The following is an 18,075-nucleotide window of genomic DNA, read 5'->3' as shown; positions in this document are numbered from 1 at the left end:
AATGTAACACATTAGAAGGATTAATTTTTTTTAACAGAATGTATTTGATATTTTAAATGAAAAATACAGAAATATCACACACTCTTCTTCCAATTTAGAAATGATGAGAATGCAGATTTTGTACTCCTACTTACTGGGGCCTTCATCTCAAACTTTATTCTACGTTGATTTTAACCTTGAAATTACTTATTTGGCTCATGATGAATAGTGCGTTCAAAAATATTGAATTACATGATGGCTCAATGATGAGCTTTTTCAAACTGTTCCCAGGTCAGTAATCTGTGGTGCTGTTTAAACTTCATTTTGACAATTGCAACTAGATGACTAATCTCCTTTTTGAGGTTTGTGTTTGTATGGAATAAGTCCAGGACAACAATTTTAAGTGTATGTTTTCCCATTGTAACTATATTTTGTAGTTTACTCTGAGATTAGTAGGGAATTTAAATTTTATTTTAATTTCCGCATGGCGTTTAATAAGGCAGCATATCTAGTGGTTAGAGACCAAAAGTGGGAATCGGGGGTCTTGAGTTGTATCCCTGACAGATGAGTCATAGAATCTATATTTCAAGAACCATATGATGTTCAGCAAATCACTTTGTGCTTTGATTTTCCCATAAATAAAATCAAGGAAGGTAATAAAAGTGCCAGGTATTTTAATAAATATTTAAATTTTAGCGGAAGCATACTTTTTTACTGGAACATGATGTAATAACTGTATCCTGCACTAATAAATTCTGGGGCAAAGCACTTATAACCACATTATTGGAGAGTATACTCAAAGCTGTTACACTAAAATGAACTCTGTCTTTTCAGCACCTGCAGTCTGTCATAAATCTCTCTCCTCTGATTTACCACTGAACCTCATCACTACATATGCTCCCAACCAACATCTGACCCTGTAGCCCATCCCCCTTATGAACCTGTTCTTTAATATCTCTGTGTCCTCATACTGCTGCGCCTTGCCATTTAGGAATATTTGTATTCCTTCTTCCCATTTTCGCCTACCGTCCGCTACCAGCAAAACCCCACCTAAATTTTAAAAGAATTTCTATTGTGTGTAATATCTGGGATTAGCTGGGATCATGTGTTTGCCTCATGCAAATCTGCCTTTGTGGATTATTGCCTTCATAAATCCCTATCACTTATGACCCCTAGTTGAATTGTTTCTCAACTGTACAGTGATTATTCGGCTCTCGGCATTGTAGCTAATAGCCCTTAGTCAGAGTACTGGGATTTATAACCATATAGTTATTATGCAAATTAAAATCTCTCAACCAATCATACTGTAGTGAATTTCATAACAGAGGATTAACCACATATTTATGGGTCAGTAACTGTATAGAAAACTTTGGACTCTGGTTGGCTGAGATGGTTCTACTTTCAATACAATTATCAATAAGTATAACATTTTTAAATGCTTATTTTCTGACAACGGTCAAGGAAAAAAATATAAAACAAAAGTGAAATTGCCAACCATCTATCTATACGCTGTATAATATTTTCAGATAGATGTACTTTATACTGAAACATCATTCAAATACTCCTTTTCTGCATGTGAGATTCATAATCAGATGTTGGCTTACAATAATAAAGTATTGTATGGTCCAATAGTCACTATGCAAAAAAAAACCCTCTGGTTTCAAATCCTAAATATTCAAAGTGTCGTGAAATAAAGGAGATACCATAGGAAGAGTAACCTGCAACATTACTAAATGTATAGTATCTGTAGTTGGGGCCAAAAATTTATGGAAGAAAAAAAAACAATTAAAAAAATAAAAACATGCCAACCAAAGGCTAGAACGTTTTATTAGTGTATGCAGATGTGCTGAACTTGAATACCTCTTCTCGGGTCTTAATTTTGTTTTCCCATTTGTGAGAACTCAATTTATGGCAGAGTTTGTGAGACCTTTCTGTAGTGCACATCTGGTTCTCTGGTGACTTGTGACAGGTAAAGTGGAAGGAAGAAAACTTTGAGCATCTTGGTAGAAAGCAGAAGCAGTTACAGATAGGCTCTGGCACAAGGAATTATAGAGACACACTGATCTGGAGGTGATGGTGAACGATGGCATCTCTTCCACCCAAGTAGCTGCTGAATCATGCCATGCTGAACTATTCTGGAATGTGAATTGCCTTGTTATATCTCCGTTCAATTCTAGAAACTGGCATTTTTTATGAAGAATTATTAGCCTACTTTTTGTGGAAAATCACTTGCATCCAAGATATCCTTTCAGAATGCTAGGAACCAATGGACATCCATCCATCCAATAAAGTATTATCAACCTAACTCATTCATGCAACAAGAGGCACTGCAGAAAACTTAGCCACCACCTGTAACTCTGATCCCTGACTGCCTTGATTCTCTTTCCCAAGCCAAGAGTATGAGACCTATTAGATGAGACTGTTGCCAACTCTCTTGAGGAGGAAAATCTACCATCCTAAAGTATCCCATAATCCAACCATCAATTAAACCGTTGCTTGAGCCAACTGTTCTCTTTAACTAACACCCAGTATGTAACCTCTTAAGTAGTTTGCTTAGAAATAGGAAGCTCACCAAGGGTTGCTCCATCTTGCTTGAATATTCTAATACCCTGGACCTCTCCCAATCAGTTTTCAGGCTAGGACATGGAACAGAGATGGTGCTGGTGGCAATGAGGGATGATTTAGTTTTGATTACGGACAAAGTCTGAATAGCCATACTTATGTTGTTGGACTGCTTTGCCAGTTTTGATACAGTTGACCATAGGCATCAGCTTCTCTGCCTCTAAGGTTCTTAGCTGCAAAGATCCATTGGGAGATTGTGCAACAATATTGATTATGCCAGCAATTTACAAATGAAGCTCAGCTCTTATATCAAACACAAATAGCACCATCTCCCACCTATCAAAGTGCCTGACCGAGATCAGCAACTAGTTGAAATGCAGCTGGCTCTAAAACTGAATCTTGGAAAGACCGCGTGCTGCTGTGATTGGAGGGAGTGGGGGTGGGAAGGGGGAGGAGGAGGTAGAGACAGACACCCAGTACACTACTGATTCCATACCGAGCCATCAGATTGCTAAAACTGTGCAAAGTTTTTGTGCCCAACTCAACTCTTTGTTGCTCCTGGATACCCAGATAGTGTGTCTTAGACAGCTAGGGCTATTTCCATCTACATCATATAAGTAGACTGCATAGTGTTTCACACATTTATGATGATTCTCTGGACCTAGATATTAAACTGCTGAAGTCAACTGTTGGTTCAGAACACAGCAGCCTGTGTGCTCAGCAACGTAAACCACTGAGAACACATCACAATCATGCTTTCCAGCTCCTTATTAGGATCGCCACTGAATATCAGGTCAAAGTAAAGGTTTTGGGCTTCCATCTTCAAAGCTCTCCATAGAACTGGACTGAGTTTACATAAGAATCACTTCACCCAATGACCTCCCACAATAGTTATGGCCCACTCCAATGGTCAACCTCAAAAGTAAGACTCACATGGAGAAGTTTTATTGCTGACTGACTCGCAAATCTGGAACTTGCTCCAGAATCAGTGCTGAACCCTCAGCAGTTTCAAAGCTAAACTGACCTCTTCAGTCTAGCCTTTACACAATAACAGCCCACATTCATGAAGGCCATTTTTTTTTCTGATTGGGGTGAAAGAGTTGAATGTATCTCTGTGTACTTCATAGTTTTGGGAGGTGCTCAGACACAACTGTGATGGTTTTCTCATAGGAAAGATAGGTTAATCTCTCTGAGAACAATATCAGTTCAAATGTGGATACCTTTTAAGCTTTGCATGTCTCATTTTAGCATGTTTGGATGGATATCTGGCTCACTGCCCTGTCTCCCTGGCTTTCACCACTGACAGTCAAAATGAATTTATTATAGGATTACTCTACTCATTTAAAGTGAAAATTGGTAATTTATTGCCTAAATAGTATCCTTTGTACATGACTGATTAGTAGAAAAAGCTGTCCTTGCAGGTACATAATTTGGAGGGCTGTGTGAGGAATGGAGGGTCAACTTGACACATCTGGAAAAGCATCTCTGGCAACTAATATGAATGGATTTATCAGGAAGGCTAGTTAACATTTTACAGAACTACAAAGGAATGTGGGAACTTTTAAGGACTAACACCCTGGAAATATAGTTAGTCATGAATAGCAGAGAATCCAGATCACAGTTACTTCCATGTCACTATGGTGGTCCTAGCTTCAAAGTCTCTTCATGCTGAAGGACCCTACTCTCAGACACATTTCAGAGTTCCTGCTGAAGGGAAGGTAAAATATGATGAGACTTCAAGTTGTCTTTAGAATCAGTCACATTAAATAGCCACTAGAAGTACATCAGAATCTTCTCTGAATGCCTCAAATCTTGGCTCATCTGAAAGGCGAGATAGAAAGTTTGATTCCAATTAAATGGCCATTTTTGACAGAAGATATTCTAATTGTGTTTCCATGGTATGTGCAGCCAAGCTATTAGTGAATCAGTAAAATGAGATGTGTTTTCTGGGATCCTAACATCATTTTTTGAGGAAAAAGGGTAAGTATTAAGATTCTGAAACTCAGTTATTGAAATTTTTCCCACTTGTTTTTTTCTTCAAGTTGGATGTTGCTGAAGTTTCCTTTTTCAGTGGTTTTGTACGGCTGAACCACTTTAATGGCCTCCTCATTCTGCATTCATTCATTTTTTTTTTTTTTTTCCACATTGCCTTTTGATTTTTCTGATTAGACGCAGGGCAGTTATTGTATTTCTAGAACCTTAACTGTCATAATATCTGGGTTCTCTGAAAAGATATTGTAAGGAATACTCTATGAATAGAGAAAGGTTGTCCTCCCTTTTCTCCACTCTCTAGACATTTAATCCAAGAGGAATAGAATGATCGCATCCAATTGCTATGAAAACACCTACCCAAAAAATACAAAATGCACATTATGTTCTGAAAGTCACAAGACGTGGGTTCAATTCACATCTAGTGGAAATCTGTTTCACAGCTACAGGTTCTTCAGAGAGAAAGCTCTGCCCTCTGCTCCCCCTACATAGATAATACCTTACTTGTATTTGAAGTTGGAATAGGCTGCTAATCTGAACATAGGACAACCATCTGGAGCTAGTTGTGTTCTCACAGATCTAGTTGAGACATCTAGTCTGGTTTTGGACATACAGGCCAGAAGTGGGGGTGAATCTGTGATTAAAACGTGAATGGTGTTGGATCTGTTGATGACCAATCTTGAGTTTAACAGCAAGACCTTCTGTTTGGAGCCCACTGATCCCTCTTGTTCAGAATTCTCAGGCAGTATTGAGGGAAGATGCCTGACCCTGGGTTTTAACCTGGAAGTAGGGGATGTTTGAACAGGTGTGTCTATGCCAGCACAACCAGTATGGGGGAGGTCACTAGGTCTGTATCCCAAGCATGTAGTGTATCCTAAGTCTACCCAGTCACCAATGTGAAGCACTTGTGCTCTATGTCCACTAGGTTTTTATTATGGAAGAAGTGTAAGGGGAAAGGGGTGGTAGCTATGCTGTGACCTAGCACCTACCAAGAGGCACCTCTATGAACATTTAATACTCTCATAGGCCCTAGATGCCACACTCTGGCTGGAGGTGATAGCATGAGGGCCACTGATGACACTGGAGTTGGAATGAGGAAAACAAAGTCACACAAACAACAAAGAGTCTGGTGGCACCTTAAAGACTAACAGATTTATTTGGGCATAAGCTTTCGTGAGTATAAACCTCACTTCTTCGGATGCATCCGAAGAAGTGAGGTTTATACTCACGAAAGCTTATGCCCAAATAAATCTGTTAGTCTTTAAGGTGCCACCAGACTCTTTGTTGTTTTTGTAGATACAGACTAACACGGCTACCCCCTGATACTTGACAACACGAAAGTCACACAGAGAGAAGAGAAAGCAGTGGACCTTCTCTCTCCCTTCCTATTCCCACAAAAAGTATTAGCCACAGAAGTGCTACAGGGGAGTAAAGCTATGGAAGTGTCGCATGTAAGAATGTGACTCCATGCAAGAAGGCGTGCAGTGTTTGTCCCAATATTACTACTGCTTCAAGGGAGAAGCCGTCTGAAATTCAGACAATGACAATTTTCAGAATCCGAGTTCAGTGAACTTCAGATATTGGATGTTCCCAAAAGAGGAGTATCAGAGGGGTAGCCATGTTAGTCTGGATCTGTAAAAAAGACTCTTTGTCGCTTTTTACCAAAAGAGGAGTGTTTGTGTGGAGGGTAAGAGGAGTAAAGGCGGAGATGCTGGGGTTTTTGAGATAACCTAGAAAATTAAAACACAACTGCTCCTGCTAGTAGTATAGCTGTGTCAAGAAGACAAGAGAAATGTTTGATGGGCAAATATGGTGGTGACGGTGAAAAAGGGGCAGTGTAAATGAAAAAAAAACATTCAAGGAAGTGGCAGGCCACTCTGAGCAAGTCTCAACAATGCACTAACTTGTGTGGAATTGTTTGCCTTGAACAAGAAGACATATACAAGGAAATTTGCTGTCTTTGCTTCAGAAGGGTGAGCCTCCACAGTTTCCAAGCCATCTTAATACATCTGCACTCAGGAATTAGTAAAACTATTTCCCCATGCTTATCCCCCCCCCCCCCCCCCCACAGTTCCTTATATCTCCTTGTCAAGTGCTGGAAATGGGCCATTTTCATTACCACCACAAACAGTTATTTTTCTCTCCTGCTGACAACAGCTCACCTTAACTGATCACTCTCCTTATAACTTGTATGGTAACACCCATTGTTTCATGTTCCTGGTGTGTGTGTGTGTGTGCGTGTGTATATATACAGGGCCGCCCAAGGAGGTGGGGGGGGCAAGTGGGGCAATTTGCCCCGGGCCCCACAGGGGCCCCCACGAGAGTTTTTCGGGGGCCCTGGAGCAGGGTCCTTCACTCGCTCCGGGTCCCCCAGAAAACTCTCGTGGCGCCCAGGCCCCCAGAGCTTCTTCCGCTCCGGACCCGCCGCCCAAGTGCCCTGAAGACCCGCGGCGGGGGGTCCCCTGCTGCCGAAGACCCTAGGCCCCCTGAATCCTCTGGGCGGTCCTGTGTGTGTGTGTATATCTTCCTTCTGTATTTTCCACTACATGCATCCGATGAAGTGAGCTGTAGCCCACGAAAGCTTATGCTAAAATAAATGTGTTAGTCTCTAAGGTGCCACAAGTACTCCTGTTCTTTTTTCTCAGTAAGTCACTAATTCTATCAACAAACAAACAAATGTAGAGACTACATAGTAGAAAGTAAAGTATGGTCACTGTTGTCTTGTCTTCCAAAGGATTTTTGCTACAGAAGCTAAGATTTAAATACATTCAGTGTATAATGTCATTATGTGATCTCTCAGTTTCTAGTTATCATAAAAATCTGTTTGTATTGCAGAAATCTGCAAATATGTTGCTGCCTTCTGCTCTGGAGCTTCTCCATCCACCATATTGCCTTCCTCCCTGGCCTAAGTCTCACCCACTGTAATTTTATTGATCTTCCCGTTCCTGCTTCTGTGCTATGACTGCCCTTAAAAGAGAAGAGCAGGAGGCAGGCAGAAGCAGTTCCTTCCAGAATGAGAACAGACCACTGTGAGCCCCCCATTCCCACTGGAACTTCTTTCATAGAGTGTATTTATATGGGCTCTTTGAGCTTCGCTTTTCCATTTGTGTGTAAGGAGGAAACACTTTGCTTCTAAGTTGTTTAGCTTTTGTGGTTCTTAGGAACATCCCAAGCATGGAGACCGTGTCTCTCTTGGAGGAAATGCGGGAGTAGAGGCAACCAGCATCAACAGTAGCTGCAGTATTTGTGGGGACAGAAAGAGGCTGCTACTGCAAATAGCTTAGAACTGTATGGGACATGCCTCTTGCCCTCTGTCTGTCTGGTTCTCTCACACATGCTCTCTCTATACTGCCTTCCAATCAGCCATGAAAAATACTATTCCCAACAATAGCAGTAATAAATATGAGGACCCATATTCATTTGAATTAACTGTGAATCCTGAATTTTAAACTTTAAGACTCAGTCAGCTCTACAAGTTCCAAACAGCTGAAGTTAGCCTAGGAGCTGCTTCAAATCTTTTCAGTACAAATAACAGTTGTATATTCTCACTATGGTGCATTTTAAGTTTATTGAAAAATACTCTGAAAAGGGCAACACTTTTTCAAAAGTTAAGTGACTTAAGAACATAAGAATGGCCCTACTGAGTCAGACCCAATGGTCCTCCACGCCCAGTATCCTGGCTTCGACAGTGGTTGATGCCAGATGTTTCAGAGGGAATGAACACAACAGTCAATTTGAGTGATTCATCCCCTGTCATCCAGTCCCAGCTTGTAAGTCAATGGGACTTAACGTCTTAAGTCGCTTAGAATCTTCTGAAAATTTTACCCTGATGGATTTTTCATTGCCATTGCCACATAATCCCATACAGCTCTGCCACATAAATCAGATCCTTTCTACAGAATTTCAGTCTACTTTGCCGTATAGTACAAAGGGCTTAGCTTATAGCCATTAGTCATACTTGGAAGTTTCAAAGGACTGGCCACAGATGTTCTGCAATTTAACAAATCACTTAAGTATGTTGCAATCCTCAGCAGTGCATATTCAACGTACATTCTATGTACAGTACTGTAGTTAACCAATTTTTAAGACAGTGGTTCAAATTCAGCTTTCAGTGGCTCCAGTGCAACTTCACTGGCATAACTAAGGTTGCACAAATAAAACAGAGAATTTGGCTCAAAAAATGTGTATCCATTGCATTTAAATGAGCAATACCTGTCTACACGATTATGACAGCTCACTAGGAGGTATTCCAAATACCTTCCCTCAATTGCCAGCAGAGAGTTAGTGGTTTGTTTGTTGGTTTTTGAATCTGCATCTTGTATCTTTAGTTTTGATAAAGATTACACAATAGCTAATACATTGTCAGCTGTAACTTACCCTGTAAGTCTAAACCTAAGTTTTAGCTCACTGAATCCCCATCACCATTTTCCATAATCTAAATAAATACATAATTAAAAAAAAAAAAGCCCAACAAAACTGCTGTGTGTTTTTTTTAAAAACAATTCCCTCTTTGAACTTTGATCATAGGTTAGACGTACCAAATTTTGGTTTCCTCTGGAAAATCCTACAAAACATTCAGACATTTAATATGTCAAGACTTTCTTTAATGCTTTTAAAAAAAATAAAACCTTAGACTTTCAGTATGGCTAGTAGTGTTTCTTCACGGCCCAATTTTAATGTTCTGTGAAAAGCATACAGGGATCTGCACCCAGTCCAGAGGCAAAAGAGAATCCGATTTTATTTCTCTAAATGTCAGGACTGGGGAGGGACTGTGACCAATGTACAATTTCTGCATGTAAACCAGAAAGAGCCAAACAGAGCCCTCTACTTTGCAGCACTTGTTCAGAATGTATTTTCAGTGTAGTCAAGTACTACTGCATGTTACTGTATGAACAAATATGAGTAGAGAGAATGTAGAAATGACAGTCTTAAAAAGTAAACAGGGATGCTTGTCACCTAGAGGGTGATACCACTAGCACTGGAGATGGTGATATAGTTGTTGCTGGCACAGATATATTTAGTGATGAGTGGTACATAATAGTAGTTCAAGACCTATAAAATATTAGTGAATATTACTCCACTGAGCACTAATTCCACGGCACTACCACAGTACTTAAAACCCTGACTTTCTTGAATGGAGGAAAGTCTGATTAAATGTTAAAACTTTTTATTCTACCAAATACTAAGCTGTTTGTGCTTATCTACTAATTATAAATTATTTTTATAAGCTATATTTACTTCACAAGTGTATGTACATCATATTTTTTCATTTATTGAATAAAGTGGTAGAAATGCTGAGTATTGTTGATATTTTGGCAGAAGAGATGGTTGAGTCTGCTATGATAGGCATAGAACTAGAGGAATATTTTTTGTTTTCATAAAACCAAGTAACCAAGGACAGGATCAGTTCAGAAAAAGATATTGAATAAAAGTGAGTATTCTAGCATTGTGAAAAAGGACTGATGGACAGTATGAATAACTTTGTGCATTTGCGGTCACTGTAGAAAAAAAAGTTATGGAAGAAAATTCCTAGAACAATGCAAGGTTTATTTATTTATTCGTGAGTTGGGTATTTTGGGGAAGAGAGTGATTTAAGATACAATTGGTCTTCATCAGGTATACATTTTCTAAGGGAACAGAATGTTCTTTTAGCTACTCTTATGGAATCTAATCAATAGAGCATGGACTTCCTCTATGCATAGGGTCAGATTCTTTTTTGTGTTGCTCAGTTGATGCAAACAGTCTGGCAAGCAGATAGATCTGGCATTCTGAGAATTCCCTTGGCAATGGGGGAAACTAGGCTGGCATAGAGGTGGTGTGTGCAGCTCCTGCACAACACCCCCATTTCTAAGTAGGTAGAGATTATGATTCTAAGAACCACTCAGTGCTAACTGGCAGAGGGTTCACTGTTCTGTAACAGTAGCCCCGACAGGCCTTATAAACTAACGTCACCCAACACATTGCTGACATAGTATTTATCTATAAGGAATGTCGTGGGATTTTAAATGAATCCAGGACCATACTGATCTTCATAATCATTGTGTGATGTATGTACAGAAGTCGTGTATATGTACTAAGTAGATGTCTAAATCAAGGCAGGGTTGACAAACAAGCTTTGAGTCAGACAAAGGAAGTTGTCTTGCTATTGACTATGTAAATTAAGGACTGTAAGCCAACACAATGAAAGCTAAATCTGCATAAGGAATATATGGGGTTGGGAGGACACTGGAGACTAAGGGCTTGGATCAGCACTGTGGCGATTGAGCCAACAGGGGTCGATTTAGCGGATCTAGTGAAGGCCCACTAAATTGACCGCAGATCACTCTCCCGTTGACTCCGGTACTGCACCGGAACGAAAAGAGTAAGGGGAGTCGATGGGAGAGCATCTCCCATCGACATAGCGTAGTGTGGACCTCGCGGTAAGTAAATCTAAGCTATGCCGACTTGAGTTACGCTACTAATGTAACTCAAATTGCGTCGCTTAGATAATCTTTCCCCCATAGCATAGAACTGCCCTAAATCACATGGGGGTATTCTGACTCTGGAGGCAAAACAGTGAATGTTGGGAATATCAGAAGGCAAAAAGGACACATCTTTATCCATCACTGAGGGAGCAAAATGGACAGCACGTTTTGCACTCATGAAAGGTGGATGCTGGGAGCCTGCTTTAGATAAGAGTCTGTTAAAGTTAAGTTTAGACTCTTAGGGAGTGTGTTATACTTTGGTTTATATGTGACCATTGATGTTTCCATTATCCTTACTCAGTGACAAAGAGTCCTGTGGCACCTTATAGACTAACAGACATCTGACAAAGTGGGTATTCACCCACAAAAGCTTATGCACCAATACGTCTGTTAGTCTATAAGGTGCCACAGGACTTTTTGTCGCTTCTTACAGATCCAAACTAACACGGCTACCCCTCTGATACTATCCTTACTCAGTATCTCTTAAATACTTACAGTATTAAATGAAGATAATGTATATGGAACACCAAAAGCACCCAAGGGTTGCAATTATCCGATAAAGACTAAATTATCTGTATCTGGTTAAATAACTATCACTTGCACCACTCATGCAAAAGTAATACTACTTGTAGAAAATGTGTAAGCTTATGGAAGAAAACAAATAATTACAAAATAATGTTCCCTTTGGCTGTGATGAAAAGTTTTGCATATTTTGGACAGTATCAGCATTGTGTCGAAGACTTGCTATTCAAATATTTCCTTTATATTAAATATCTGAAGGAATACAAATAAGGTTAAAAACTCTGAAGTTTAAAGAATAAAACAATCAAGATTCTCATGCAGTTAATGAGATTGTTCAGAGTTGTATTAATACCCCTTAATCTTAAAAGATATTTCTATTATAGAATGAGGCTTTTCTTCTAATTTTTAGTGCCATACAGAGAATTATTGTTCATACAAATTGTTGATATAAAAAGCATACTGAATAATGCATATTCTGAAAGGTAGTTTGTTATGTGCATATTAGAAAAAGTGAAATAGCTTCAATGTCATTTCAGGCACTAATCCTCAGACTAATAGATTCAATTCCTTAGCAAAAATATATATAGCGAGAAAGATGAATCAACTAAATATTCAACGGAAGGAATATAAATAAATAAGACCCATTTTTAAAGATGGCTATATAGTTAATCTAGGACATATTTCTAAAGCAAAAACATTTAGTACATGTGAAAAATATGACACTGGTTCAGTACTGGAATTTACTTAAGATTTATGCTTCTTGTGTAGATTAAATTAGCAAATTTAAATGACTGTACATATTAAGAAAGCTTTTAAAAACAGTTTGGTTTATACTTACCCTTCTCTATGAGCTTCTCCTTTTTCTAACTCCTGAATGACACCCAACAGCACTTTTATGGTTTCCTGGCTTGAGCTGATCAAATTCTCCATCATCTGAAGCTGTGCTTTCAAGTCTACCACTTCTGTGTGAGGCACAATTTGTTGGCATTCTTCACTCACAGCAACTGCTGTCTGACAAGGCTGGTTTTCTTCCATAGGTGAAACATTTATCTGAAGAGTCTGTTCATTACATTCGGCTGATTGGCACTGTGCCTGTGTTGAGCAGGCCTGAGCATTTACTGCCTGGGATTGCAGACCATTAAGATGCACAGTTCTCTTTTTTTCCTCATCTGTTGCTGGGCATAGTGACCATTCAGTCTCTGCTGCAGAGTTTTGCGGGTCAGGCTGTGTGGCATGTGAACTGGATGCAGGTAAATAAATTGTAGCTACTTCCGTCTTAAACACCTTCCCATGTGCTGATTGATTAGATTCCTCATTATCCAGAGGCACTGTATCATGTTTTGCGTTATCATGCAGCTGGTAATCAGGCTCTTCTGAAGTAGAGTCTGCTGAGTTTTGAAGAGAAGGAGGTTCTTTAGTACAGCTGTGCAAATCAGTGCTTTTACATGCCTCTGAACAGTTGTCACTAGAAGGCTGATCTACTGCATTCATTCGTTCATTAGTATGGGAAATAAACTCTGCTGTCTTTAGGTCACTGACCTTGCTATAATGAGCAGCCTCCCCTGAGTTTTTACTATCTTCATCCTTAATATCTATTAAAAATCCATTGTTTTGACTCTTAAAGGTGTCAACAGCTGAGACGCTTTTAATAATATTCCCTTTTTTGCGGTCCAAAGGGAATGTCTGGTAACACTTTTTAAGATCTGGTGAGGTCTGAACTCCTGTGCTCTTAGTAACATTAGGTATTGACCTTCGTGCAGGCACTGTCATATATTTACGATAAGCTGCTTTATAAGAGATGGGCTTTGTTTCTCTTTTGTCTGCATGCTGTAGTGTAGATAGTTGTTTGTCCCTTTGTTCATTCTGGGCCTCGCAGATATCTTTAAATCTCACCTGAAGAGCTTTGTTTCTTTTCTTAATCTGTCGGTTGGGATCCAATGCATATTTCATCTCCAAAGCAAGTGAAGCTGCTGGCTCCACTTCACTTTCTGAGGTTGTGAGTAAGCATTTGCTGGATTCCTTACTCACCATGATGCCTGTATTTAAAAACAGTTTAAGAAGTCTTTTATTAAAACAGAAATGTTTCCTTAATTCAAATATTATAAACTTCTAGAAAATATCTTGTATTTTTAAGTAGTCCCCTTTTATGTTTGTGAAAAACAGACTGTGTGGGGAAAACTAGATCCTCATGGTAGCTTGAAAAGTTTTACTTCCTTTGTTCGGCAACCTTTCAGAAGTGGTGTGCCGAGTCTTCATTTATTCACTCTAATTTAAGGTTTTGCGTGCCAGTAATACATTAACGTTTTTAGAAGGTCTCTTTCTCTAAGTCTATAATATATAACTAAACTATTGTTGTATGTAAAGTAAATAAGGTTTTTAAAATGTTTAAGAAGCTTCATTTAAAATTAAATTAAAATGCAGAGTCCCTCGGACCGGTGGCCAGGACCCAAGCAGTGTGAGTTCCACTGAAAATCAGCTCGCATGCCGCCTTCGGCACGTGTGCAATAGGTTGCCTACCCCGTTCTGTACCTTACTGCTTTTGGGAGAATTATGTATTTCTCTGTTGAATGTTTTATTATAATCAGCACTTCATACAATCCAAAAGTTGAAAACACTTATGGGCAGGGTGATTGTCAATGAACAGCGCTGGGTTTCTGTGAAAGACACTTCTTTCTTGCAAGAGACATGAAATTTTAAAGTACTAAGAATACTGCATAGTCCTCCCATAGTCTTCTTATTATAATTGAGTTCAGTTTTGGCTCCACTAATTTTTTGAACATTGCATAATTAATTTCTGATTAGATTTAAAGAACAATTGTCTTTAAATCCCCTGGCTATAAAATCCAGCTTTTGTAGTTCAAGGGTAGAAGTGTATGCACCTATCTAAGATCAGAACATTTGAAAGGATTAGTAATTGTGCAGTGGGTATAGAGCTTAATAGGTCTTGTTTGTATGTTATTTCATATGGACAGATTAAATATTTGGAACATGTTGCTCTGCTTGAGAAGACAGATTTTTACAACGTATTGATAGTTTTTTGCAAGCAAGTACAATGATTATGGTGGAGGGCATTCTTGTTACTGCTTCTATGTCAATGGATTCATCTGAACTTTTTTAGTCTTAAAGACAGAAAACCAGTTATCACCATTTTGAAAAAAAATCTTTTCTCTAGTAACTTTTTTGTACAGTAAGTCTATTATTGTTTACAATATCCAACAGTTAAAACAGAGAAATTCTGTCTTAAAGAAATAGTAAAATATGGAGCCCTGTTTTGAGCATTCAGTTTTCATCCTGTGCTGAACTATTAAGTGTAGCTAAGATACAGGTGGCTGGCTGATTATTCCACATTAGAGTAACACCTGAATTTATTATGTTGCTTCACAGCAGTTTTATGTGCATGGAAAAGTTTACATGATTGCTGAAGTAAGAAAATACATTTGGGCTAAATTCTCTGTCGGCATAAATTAACGGAGTCAACTGAAGTCACTGGATTTGTGTATATTTACACCAGCAAACAGTTGAACTGTCTTTCATTGATGGCATGTCCCTCCCATCTGTCCCCCCACATTCAGTAAGAATCTTGTTATGATAAATGAACTGATGTTTTTTAGGTTTCATAAAAAAAAAAATGTCTAGATATTTGTGATGTGCAGTCTATATGGTTTTATAAAAACATAATAAGTGAATATAATGTAACTGGAATAGTTTTATAAAAATATAAGTGAATATAATGTAACTGGAATATGCTTCATGGAAAAGGTCTCTTGTAAGGTATCATTACAAAGCTTATAATCTACTGAGTGTGATCATCCCATTTGTATAAATGTACCACTCTTGCATCTAAAACTAGAAATATGAAATATAACTCTGAGGGCCTATTGTAATTATGTAAAGTGTGGGCCATTAATGATGGTTTGGAATCTTGATGACTCCCATTAACAAGGACCCATTGTCTGCAGATGGCTGTGTTTACCTGTTAGTCTTCCTGTATATGTGTGTGCTGGCAAGTGGGCAATGAAGCCTTGCAGTGACATGTGATCATGTCACCTGAACTGGAATCCATCTTTAACCTGGTGCTTTTCGAGTGACGGGGGGTGGAAACCCAGAGGGACAAAGGGTTCCCGCCTTATGCAAAAGATATATAAAGGGGTGGAAGAGAACAGAGGGGAGAGAGGAGCCATCATGAAGAATCCCCTAGCTATCACCTGAGCTTCAACAAGAGCTGTACCAGGGGAAAGAATTGTGCCCAAGCCTGGAAGGTGTCCAGTCTGAGAAAAACTTACTGAAGCATCTCTGAGGGTGAGGTTATCTGTATTTAGTTTGATTAGACATAGATTTGCGCATTTTATTTTATTTTGCTTGGTGACTTACTTTGTTCTGTCTGTTACTACTTGGAACCACTTAAATCCTATATTCTGTATTTAATAAAATCACTTTTTATTTAGTAACTTACTCAGAGTATGTATTAATACCTGGGGGAGCAAACAACTGTGCATATCTCTCTATCAGTGTTATAGAGGGCGAACAATTTATGAGTTTGCCCTACATAAGCTTTATGCAGGGTAAAACGGATTTATCTGGGTTTAGACCCCATTGGGAGTTGGGCTTCTGAGTGCTAAAGACAAGCACACTTCTGTGAGCTGTTTTCAGGTAAACTTGCAGCTTTGGGACAAGTGATTCAGACCCTGGGTCTGTGTTGGAGCAGATGGAGTGTCTGGCTCAGCAAGACAGGGTGCTGGAGTCCTCAGCTGGCAGGGAAAACAGGAGCAGGGGTAGGCTTGGCACATCGGGTGGCAGCTCCCAAGGGGGTTTCTGTGATCCAACCTGTCACAGTATTACAGCAAGACTTGCATGCTGGGGCAAACATGGGGGAAATAGTGTTTTATATAAAAAGCTGTTTACATGGTTAATCCTTTTTCATTGTATTCCCTGCCATTTTAAAGCATTTATACTTGAATGAGATTTCTATCCCTCACAATCTTTTTTGCTTGATCCTGCAATGAAGTCATAATCCTGCATATCAGTCTGTTGCCATGGAAAGATTTCTACTTATAGTGTTTTTTATCTGTAAATCTCAACATGCTTTACAAACATCATTAAAGCCTCCTTACACTCCTAGGAAGATAAATATTATTATTTCCATTGTATAGATGGGGAAACAGAGGTACAGAGGTAATGACTTCTCCAAGGTCACAAAGCAAGCCAATGATAAAGTTGAGAAGTGACTCCAAGAGTCCTTATGGCAGGCTGGAATATCACCCAGGAGTCCTTATTCCCTTCCACCTTCTCAAACCACTAGAAATGTCATTACATGATTACAATGGTACTAATTCAGCATTATGAAAGCCTTTCAAATATAAATACATATAATTAGGATAAAATGTAAAGAAAGGGATCCAGCTAAAACTTTATATTAACTTAGTATAGCAATCAAAGAATAGTAGTATCTTATATTTAGATTTCATAAAGAAAAAAAACAATGTTTAAGTATGATATCCTTCAATGAAAACCCTTGCTACCAAGGAATGCCAAGTTATGTCATACCTCTTAACTGTACCCTAATGCCAGAACACACATTTCCACTTATCATAATGGATGATGTCTTCATGAGTTCCTTTGGAGACATGGGTCCATCACACTTGCAAAGAAGTATTATGCAATACACCATTTAATACTGATTTAATACTCTTGCAGTGCCAAACCAGCAGAAGGAAATGTGAGCCTTAACTGACAATTTCAGCCTTAACTTGAAATTGTCTTTTTGTCATCTGTAATATTTAGTATTTTCTCAACTGTTAACTTACGGAATTCAGGTAATGTATTGAACATGCAGAAACCTCGGTTTTCAGGGCATATTCCTTTTTAAACCCTTGTTTGTTTGTTTTTTGTTTGCTTTTTGCTTTTTTTGCTGCTGTTAGTTGTTGGATCACTACTCTTCACCCCTTACCACTTTGAAGCCATGTTTGTCAGCTGCCTATGAACAGGGCAGAATACTGATTCTTCTTTCTCCTCTCTAAGGTCTGATGTCTTCACAGCAAATGAAGGTATGATCACAGCTCTGGTGGGCATGACTGCAGTAGCTTTAATCTAGCTAGCCCCTGTAATAATAGCAGTGAAGATATGGCAGCATGGACTTCAGAGTGGGCTAGCCACCAGAGTCCAGACCAGGAGGCCCCAGTGGGCTTGTACTGGAGCAGCCAGCCTGTGCTGAAATTTGTGCCTCCGTGTCTTTACTACTATTCTTACCCATGTTAGCTACATTAAAACTAGTGCAGGTTTGCCTCCCTGGGCTACGATCACACCTTCATTTGTTGTTTAGATGTGCTCTAAATCCTGTCATCTCTCTCTCTCTCTCTCTCTCTCTCTCTCTCTCCCCCCCCCTGTGGGGATAAAGCCTAACACCTAGAAGCAGCAAAACTTAACAGTTCAACGAGCTAGGTGCAATACTGGAACATTCGTTGGATTTTAATATCATTCTAAGCTGGACGTTTTCAGAGCCACTGAGGATATTTAGATATAGGATGAAATTTTCAAAAACAGCAAAGTGGTTTAGGAGCAC

At 39.1% G+C, this 18,075-nt stretch overlaps 2 protein-coding genes across 3 annotated transcripts in view; one reads left to right on the top strand and one right to left on the bottom strand.

Moving 5' to 3' along the window:
• Nucleotides 1–18,075, top strand: part of DOCK1 (dedicator of cytokinesis 1) — a 566,139-nt gene that overhangs the window by 223,451 nt on the left and 324,613 nt on the right. The gene's annotated exons all lie outside the window — the stretch shown is intronic.
• The window catches only part of INSYN2A (inhibitory synaptic factor 2A), a 79,650-nt gene that overhangs the window by 42,143 nt on the left and 19,432 nt on the right, over nt 1–18,075 (bottom strand). Inside the window, exon 2 of the mRNA XM_054033803.1 lies at nt 12,355–13,552. Coding sequence (XP_053889778.1) covers nt 12,355–13,547 — 1,193 coding nt within the window. The 5' untranslated portion in view covers nt 13,548–13,552. The remainder of the gene's footprint in view (nt 1–12,354; nt 13,553–18,075) is intronic.

The sequence above is a fragment of the Malaclemys terrapin genome, chromosome 7 (assembly GCF_027887155.1).
Source record: "Malaclemys terrapin pileata isolate rMalTer1 chromosome 7, rMalTer1.hap1, whole genome shotgun sequence".
NCBI lineage: Eukaryota > Metazoa > Chordata > Testudines > Emydidae > Malaclemys > Malaclemys terrapin.
This window is presented reverse-complemented; position numbering and strand designations above follow the sequence as displayed.